The sequence below is a fragment of the Juglans microcarpa x Juglans regia genome, chromosome 2S (assembly GCF_004785595.1).
Source record: "Juglans microcarpa x Juglans regia isolate MS1-56 chromosome 2S, Jm3101_v1.0, whole genome shotgun sequence".
Classification (NCBI taxonomy): Eukaryota; Viridiplantae; Streptophyta; class Magnoliopsida; order Fagales; family Juglandaceae; genus Juglans; species Juglans microcarpa x Juglans regia.
The window spans coordinates 28,451,452-28,460,609 of NC_054597.1; the positions used below are offsets into that span (position 1 = coordinate 28,451,452).

Sequence of the window (9,158 nt, forward strand, 5' to 3'; positions counted from 1 at the left end):
CATGCCTTAACTCTCGCTAATATAATTTTTATTTTAAAATTTAATAAAATTAAATTATTTTTTATATCTTATTTATGAGTTTAGAAAAATTTTAATAATTAGATAAGATTACGTGACATGATTTGTGAAAGACCTTAATCAAATACTTGGCTCAATTTATCAATTATCTGCTAAATCTAAAAACAAAGATTCTAAATTTAAAATGATTAGGCAAGGCTCATGGTCAACCCGAGAGAAAAAAGAGCGGTTGGTCACAATAGAGTATGTAAGTACCTCATACTTCTTTTGATAAGTTAATATGAGAACCATATGAAAAAATTAATTTTTTAATACTAAACCTCACTATTTTTTAAAAGAAATGTGCGGTGCTTATATAACTCATGACTGTATTTAACATTACTCTTTATCCAAATCTCATAAAATATCTTAATTCAAATTATTTTATCACTATTTATAATTTTTTTTTTATTTCATTTCTCTCAATATCATGCCTTAACTCTCGTTAATATAATTTTTATTTTAAAATTTAATAAAATTAAATTATTTTTTATATTTTATTTAAGAATTTAGAAAAATTTTAATAATTAGATAAGATTACGTGACATGATTTGTGAAAGATCTTAATCTGATATTTTAGAAAATAGGTATGAGTACATGTTTGGACTGATGCTACTTATATCGGCGAATAACTGTCATACATGTTTTGTTTAGAGGAAATTGATTTACTTCAAAATATCGGAGAATAGTCTAAGGGATAAGATACTTAAAAAGTTGAAGATTTTTTGAAGGAAAGTCGGACTCTCTAAGTTGTTAGCGACTGTAACAAAAGATGCTGCTAGGCCGACAGGAATCAGGCGAGGCCTGTGATCCGATCACTTCACCGCTACACACAGTCTGTATAAGCTGTTTTTGTTGAATTCTCAAAGGTGTTCACACTGATTTGAGGGCATCCATGATGATCAACCATCGAAGACAGTCTGTCATGCATGCTCTCGTATTTTCTTCCACTGAAAGTCACACCACCTTAACCCATGCTTTCTACTCAGGAATAAGAATCCAATAAAGTTACAACCAAAGAATCATTCTCTTTTATTGTGTATTATCTTCTTGATTTCTTGATGTGACAAACACAGTTACCTTCAAGCCAAAGAAAGAGCAACCACAACAGCAGAGATGGGATGTTTCGGTTTCTGCAGCTCCAAAACCCCCGCTCCCATGAAAACTTCCTTCTCTGAAACTGCTCTACAAGACCCAGAACCCAAAAATCTCAGACAAGAGGTCCTTTTGCGGATCCCAGGATGCAAAGTTCACCTGATGGATGAAGGAGTGGCCACAGAAATCGCCAACGGGGAGTTCACGCTTCTCAGAGTCACCGACGAGAATGTTTCTCTTGCCACTATCATTAAAGTTGGTGAAGATCTTCAGTGGCCTTTGACACAAGATGAGCCTGTAGTGAAGGTTGATGCCCTCCAATATCTGTTCTCTTTGCCGATAGAGGATCATGGAGATCTTCTCAGCTATGGAGTCACCTTTTCGGAGCAGTCTGGAGGTAGCTTGGGCTTGCTGGACTCGTTTTTGAAGGATCTCTCGTGCTTTTCGTGTCCGACATCGACCACTAGAAACAAAAACGTTGATTGGAAAGAGTTTGCTCCTAGAATCGAGGATTATAATAACGTGTTGGCCAAGGCGATTGCAGGGGGTACTGGACAGATTGTCAGGGGGATATTCACATGCAGCAATGCTTATGTCAATCAGGTTCGTCTCTATTACACTATCCCAACGTAATATGAGAAAATTGGTTGCTTTCTTAGAGACAATTACTGTAAAAACTTTGATCAAAATGATGAAACAGCCATATACAATGAAATAGAGCTGTTTATTTGTCGAAGGAAAAAGTGTTATTCCGTACATAAAAGAATGAGGAAAAGTGCAGGTCCAAAATGAAGGAGAGATGATTATAACTAGTGCTGCAGAGGATAAAAATGGTTTCAGGGGAAGAGAAAGTAACAGTAATAGAAGCACTGTCAAAGCAAAGAAGAGTGGAGTCGGCAAAGGCTTAAAACGGTATCCCGAATAATTATAATATGAGCAATTTCACTTATATTTCTTAGTAATGTTATATGGCAACATGAACTTCTTTTCCCATAATGATATGTCAATTTTGGTTTTTATTGCTTATGACTTAAAAAGTGTGAGAAAGCTGTCCAAGATGACAGACAAGTTAAGTAAATCGATGCTTGATGGTATTGGTATTGCCACTGGATCAGTGATGAAACCTGTGGTCAAATCCCAGGCAGGGAAGGCAATCCTTGCCATGGTTCCAGGACAGGTTCTCTTGGCTTCACTCGACGCTGTCAGTAAGTTCTAATCCTTAACATTTTTAAGCATTGGAAATTAGTCTTTTTCTTAGATGGATATGTAAAATTACATGTTAAACTGGTCCATCCTGCCGACTGTAGACAAGGTCTTGGATGCAGCTGAAGTTGCTGAAAAACAAGCACTTTCTGCCACCTCCCGTGCTACAACAAGAATGGTCACAAAAAGGTACTTCGACCTACAATTACAATAACAATGCACATAAAATACTTATTAAGACAGTGTTTCCACAAGAACTATTGCATGAAATATTTGATCAATCTAGAGTTTTTAGCAAACTTCAAGAAGCCACCGAGTTCTAGACATTCCCTGGTCTTATCACTAACTGCTAGATACCATATACACATGGTTTTTGTATTTTTAGCTGCACATCCTGAATTCTACCCTTTGAATGAAAGATATAGAATTCTTGGAAACTCTGTTGCTTTGGTTTCATTTGCTTTCTCTAAATCGTCTAGCTTCTACCATGTCATACATTATCATCTTAGTTGAGATTTGGGAAGACAAATACGTCTCCCAACAAGATGTCAATTCAATCTATGGTTATCTATTGAAACAACACCTAACCTGAAAGACATTTTCAACAATATTCACCAAAACGTGAGATTTGAGCTGATCTCTCCCACTTTAAATACGTGTTTACTCCAATAATTTCAAGATGTTTTCACTTACGTGGTGAAGTTTCATCTGTAATTTGAAAATGCTGTTGTTGAGCACCAGGTTTGGGGAAGATGCAGGGGAGGCCACCGAGCATGTGTTTGCGACCGCAGGGCACTGTGCCAACACTGCTTGGAATATTTTCAAGATACGGAAGGCCATCAATCCGGCATCATCCATCTCCACGGGAGTACTGAAGAATGCTACAAAGGATAAAACCAGAAAATCTTAAAGGGCCTAAGTTGGAACAATATGTTGAACATGCCTTGTGGCAATTTAGTGTCATGGGGTTCTTCACTATGTCAGTCCCCAAATGATCACTTTCACCGTGTAAACTCAGCAATAATGCCCTTTTTTCTTCTTTGTTCATACGGTGGGTGTGGTATCCATGCATTTTAGCCTCTTGTTCTTCACATGGTTTAGGAAGCTAGCCATGGAGGTGCTGATTTTACTGTTGGAAACAAGATGGAGACAAAAACACAAAGAAAGAAGAAAATGAAAGAGGAATACGCCACTCTGTTTCATACTCTGATTCAAGCTTGAGTACATGGCCATAAAAATTCAAAAGAGAATTCTGGAGTCTAAATTAATGACATCTAATGCTATTCTAAGTCTTTGAACGTTTGTAAGGGTTCCCTGAGAGTACGAATGGATGTAGGTAGTTTCTGGTTTGTAGTGCAAGATTTCAGAAGGGAGATGATAATGTAAACGGATTCACACTTAAAGAAATAGCATGATAACTTTTTGATAAAAAGCAACTGAGGAATCAGATTGCCAAAGGGTTCTTCGAGGGCCCTTAACCTCCAAATTCTAGATGATTCTTGATAGTGATTTTCCGTCCTTTGTTCAGACGTTCTTTCCACTACATATCCTTACAGGAATAACAAACTTGACAAAGGAAATTGCAACACGTGTAAAGTAAAACAGAATTGAAAACAGAATGCAAAAATAGACTAATACGACAACTAAGGCTTAATGGACTTGAACGGCAAGTAGCCTGCGAAACGTTCCCCTACGACGTCGTGCTGGTCATCCCCCTGAAACGGTGAGCTTCATCCTTCCTCTTAAACGCTGCGTTACGAGTTCCCCTTAAGATCCCTAACTCTTCACTTCAGTTCCCTCTACTTCCTTCGATACTTGCATCTCTCTGTGTCCCCCCCATCGCCGCTCCTTACCCCATCTCCTTGTGAGACCCTAACAATCTCCCTCCCTTAAAGCACCTTGTCCACAAGGTGTGGATAAAGGTCTCTAAGCTTCCAGAGTGATTCCCAGCTATTGTTCTCATGGTCGATTCCAACCCATTTGATTAAAACTTCGGTGGTAGCTCGGCTGCGTATGTTCTTGAGACGGCGGTCCAAAATGGCTTCGGGTTCCGGCAAGATTTCACCTTTATCGTTCACGGGTGGCAAACGTGGCAGTGGGCAGATTTGCTCACCTAATTTTCTCTTCAAACAAGAGACGTGGAAAACTGGGTGAATCCGGGAGGCTGCTGGCAGATCCAACTTGTAAGCCACTTTTCCCACTCGCTGGAGTACTCGGAAAGGCCCATAAAAACGTGGAGAGAGCTTAAGATTCCGACGAGTTGCGATGGACTTCTGCCGATAAGGCTGAAGTCTGAGGTAAACCCAGTCACCTTCAGTAAATTCCCTTTCAGTTCGTTTACGATCAGCATAAAATTTCATCCTTGCTTGTGATGCCTCTAAATTCTGTTTGAGCAATGACTTGATCTGATCCCTTGTTTGTAATAAACTGTCCACTGCTACATTTGATGATGTGCCTGGTATGTAAGTGGTGAGTTTAGGAGGACTGTAACCGTAGAGGGCTTCAAAGGGTGAAATTTTGGTAGATGTATGGTAGGATGTATTGTACCAGAACTCTGCCATGGGTAACCATTGTGCCCAGCTCTTAGGTTTTACCCCCGCGTAACATCGTAAGTACCCCTCCAAGGTTTTGTTAAGGGCTTCTGTTTGTCCATCTGTCTCTGGGTGATAGGCAGAACTATAATTCAAGGTAAACCCTTGTAGCTCGAAAAGGGCCTTCCAAAAGGAACTTAAAAAAATGGGATCTCGGTCTGAAACTATTATTTTAGGAACCCCGTGAAGTTTGAACACTTCTTTTAGAAAGATTTGAGCTACCCCAGCAGCTGTATAGGGGTGAGAGAGTGCCATAAAATGGCCATACTTAGTGAATCTGTCCACTACTACCAGTATAACACTTGCACCTTGAGACACTGGTAACCCTTCCACAAAATCTAAAGAAATTGCTTCCCAAGCTTGTCCAGGAATAGGTAGTGGTTGCAAGAGGCCCGGGGGTAAAATAGACTCAGATTGTTGACTTGACATACATCACATTCCCTGACTGTCTTTTTGATATCCTTTTTCATACCTTTCCAAAAAAAATCTCTTTTGGCTCTTTTGTAAGTTTTAAGAAATCCTGAGTGTCCAGCCTGGGGATCTTCATGTATAAACTTAAGAATTTTGCTCTTGAAAGCTGATTGAGGGTCCACCACTATTCTTCCTTTCTTTAAGATTAAGCCGTGCTGAAGTGTGTAACCAGTAGGCACCTCTTGGTTATTGTCAAATCTGGCTAAAAGTTGCTGTAAATCTGTTGAAGTACTATAAGTATGCTTTAGTTCCTCAATCCATAGAGGGGTAGGAAAGGTAATAACAGCTAGCGACCCCTCAGGAACTGTTTCAGACTCATGCCTTCGTGAAAGTGCATCTGCCACTTTGTTTTCCTTCCCCATTTTGTACTGGATGTTGAAGTCGTATCCCATAAGTTTGGTAATCCATTTTTGTTGGGTTACCGTGCCCACCTTTTGCTCGAGTAAGAACTTTAAGGCCTACTGGTCAGTCTTGATAGTGAAAGACTGACCCAATAGATAAGGTCGCCATTTCTGAACAGCTGTTACAAGTGCTAGGAACTCCTTCTCATAAGTTGATAGGGTCAGAGCTCTACCCTTTAAAGCCTTGCTGAAAAAAGCTATTGGTTGGCCTTCTTGCATTAGGACAGCTCCTATGCCTCCCCCGCTGGCATCACATTCCAGTGTAAAAGGTTGTGAAAAGTCTGGCAGCCTCAAAACAGGTGGTGAAGTCACGGCTGTCTTCAGATCCTGAAATGCTGTATCTGCCCTTTCACTCCAGAAAAATGAGTTAAGTTTCAACAATTCAGTAAGTGGTGATGCAATGAGTCCATACCCTTTAATGAACTTACGATAATACCCAGTGAGCCCCAAAAATCCTCGTAAGGATTTAATGTTCTTAGGCACCGGCCAGTCAAGCATGGCTGCCACCTTCTTTGGATCTGCCTTGACCCCACCAATAGTCACAATATGCCCCAAATATTCTACTTCATTCACCCCAAACAAACATTTAGACCTTTTTGCATATAAACAGTGATAAGCTAAGGTCCTTAAGACTTGCTGTAAATGATCCAGATGGTCTTCCATACTGCTGCTGTAAACCAGTATGTCGTCAAAAAAAACTAACACAAATTTCCGCAAGAAAGGTTTAAAAACTGTATTCATCAGCCCTTGAAATGTAGAGGGTGCATTGGTAAGCCCAAAAGGCATTACCAAAAATTCATAATGGCCTTCATGGGTGCGGAAGGCTGTTTTATGGACATCCTCAGTTACCACCCTGATTTGATGATAGCCAGACCGTAGGTCTAACTTGGAAAATACCACTGAGCCATATAACTCATCCAGTAATTCATCTATTACTGGAATTGGGAATTTATCCTTAATAGTTTCCTTGTTGAGGGCTCTGTAATCAACACATAAACGCCAACTGCCATCGTGTTTTCTGACTAACAATACAGGAGATGAAAAAGGGTTGGAGCTGGGTCTAATAACTCCATTTGTCAGTAATTCAGAGACAATTTTTTCTATTTCAGCCTTTTGGTAGTGGGGGTATCGATAGGGTCGGGTAGAGATTGGGCTAGTGCCCTCCTTCAAAACGATCTTGTGGTCATGAGACCTGGGAGGAGGCAAGCCCACAGGCTCATGAAAGACCTGGTGAAAGTGTTCTAGCAACTGACAAATTTCTGTGCAGCGAGGCTGAGATGGCTGTTCCACCTCAGTATCTATTAACTGTAAAATAAGTGCCTTCCCTTTTTGAACAGTTTGCAACAAAAATTTATCATCTTCATTAACAAAAGTAGTATCACTTAATTGTAGGCCCTTCAACCCCACTATTTTACCCTTCCACCGAAATTGCATCACTAAGCTAGCAAAATCCCAAGTAATTGGTCCAAGGCTTTTTAACCACTGTACTCCCAGCACAGCACCACATCCAGGTAAGGATAAAACGTGAAATGAGGGAGAGAATGTGGTACCTTGTATGTTAGTGAGTACATTACTGCAATAGCCTTGACTCTGCAAGAGCTCACCATTCGCCACCCGTACCTTGAGCTGTCCAGCTCCATCCATAGGTAACTGATTTTTCTTTACAATTAGAGGATCAAGAAAATTGTGGGTGCTTTCGGAGTCCACCAAAATCACCACCATAGAGGTGCCAAGCTTCCCCCGTACCCTCATTGTATTCGGACAAGGAGTGCCCGTGAGTGCATTGAGAGAAATTTCTGGATTACTTCCCAGCAATAGTTTAGGCCCCGTCTCTTCAGGTTCTATTGAGTCATAAAATACTTCATCAGTGATGTCTTCTGCAACCGCTTCTGAACCGTGTAGTAAGTAGAGCTTAGGGTTTTTACACACATGCGATGGGTTCCATTTCTCTTCACAGTGATAACACAAGCCTTTTTTTCTTTTTTCATCCATTTGCATAGAAGAAATTTTTCTTGTAGGTACTGCTGGTCTGGTAATTCTAAGAGTGTTTTCACTGATTGATCCTCCTTGGTTATTACTGAAGTAAGATGTACTGCCCTTATCCCCCCATGTTTTTGTTGATCTCCTTGAACTGACAATATACTCCTCTTGGATTCGTGCGAGGCCAAATGCTGCATTCAGATTTACTGGTTTGAACATACGAAGGGGAAGGCGAATCTCATCTCGAAGGCCACTGAGGAAGCAGCTTAACTTATGGGAATCTGGAAGTCTTTTCAGTCTATTGGAAAGGGCTTCAAATCTGGCCTTGTATTCTGCCACAGAGGAGGTTTGCTTGAGGCGTGTGATGTCCTCCATGGGATCATCATAAGCAGTAGGCCCGAATCTGAGTTGAAGAGCTTGGATAAAAGTTTGCCAGCATGTGAATTGGCCAGTGTCTGCAGCATCCTGATACCACACAAGAGCCTCACCATTCATATGGTAGGAAGCCATGAGAAGTCTATGGGCACCAAGTGTTTGGTGAAAGTCAAAGTAATGTGAGGCCTTAAAAATCCATCCCGCCGGGTCTGTGCCATCAAAGGAAGGAAACTCCAGCTTGATTCCTCGAAATGGTGGTCGTCGATGTTCCATCTGGTCCTGTTCTCCATCTACACGAGGATCCCGAGTCACAAGTTGTGTTTGGATCTGGTTTTGAGTAGCCATCATGGTGCGCATCATGTCATTCATCTGGTGCATTTGATCCCTTAACTCCTGAATGCTGTGCTCGTGATTGGCAAGCATTTCCTGCTGTTTACTAGATCGTGTATTTTCAGCCATTAGGACCGTGGGCTCTGGATACCAATTGTAAGGGTTCCCTGAGAGTACGAATGGATGTAGGCAGTTTCTGGTTTGTAGTGCAAGATTTCAGAAGGGAGATGATAATGTAAACGGATTCACACTTAAAGAAATAGCATGATAACTGTTTGATAAAAAGCAACTGAGGAATCAGATTGCCAAAGGGTTCTTCGAGGGCCCTTAACCTCCAAATTCTAGATGATTCTTGATAGTGATTTTCCGTCCTTTGTTCAGACGTTCTTTCCACTACATATCCTTACAGGAATAACAAACTTGACAAAGGAAATTGCAACACGTGTAAAGTAAAACAGAATTGAAAACAGAATGCAAAAATAGACTAATACGACAACTAAGGCTTAATGGACTTGAACGGCAAGTAGCCTGCGAAACGTTCCCCTACGACGTCGTGCTGGTCATCCCCCTGAAACGGTGAGCTTCATCCTTCCTCTTAAACGCTGCGTTACGAGTTCCCCTTAAGATCCCTAACTCTTCACTTCAGTTCCCTCTA

The 9,158-nt window shown here is 40.8% G+C and overlaps 2 protein-coding genes across 2 annotated transcripts; one reads left to right on the forward strand and one right to left on the reverse strand.

Moving 5' to 3' along the window:
- Positions 1-838: 838 nt before the first annotated feature.
- LOC121253203 (senescence/dehydration-associated protein At4g35985, chloroplastic-like) lies at positions 839-3,484 on the forward strand. The gene is made up of 5 exons (XM_041153153.1): positions 839-1,755; positions 1,934-2,064; positions 2,191-2,357; positions 2,460-2,544; positions 3,097-3,484. The coding sequence occupies exons 1-5, from the start codon at positions 1,174-1,176 to the stop codon at positions 3,263-3,265; spliced, it is 1,134 nt and encodes a 377-aa protein (XP_041009087.1). The 5' UTR covers positions 839-1,173; the 3' UTR covers positions 3,266-3,484.
- A 2,391-nt stretch (positions 3,485-5,875) lies between these two features.
- LOC121253540 lies at positions 5,876-8,632 on the reverse strand. The gene has a single exon (XM_041153541.1). The coding sequence runs from the start codon at positions 8,630-8,632 to the stop codon at positions 5,876-5,878; it is 2,757 nt and encodes a 918-aa protein (XP_041009475.1).
- Positions 8,633-9,158: the final 526 nt, after the last annotated feature.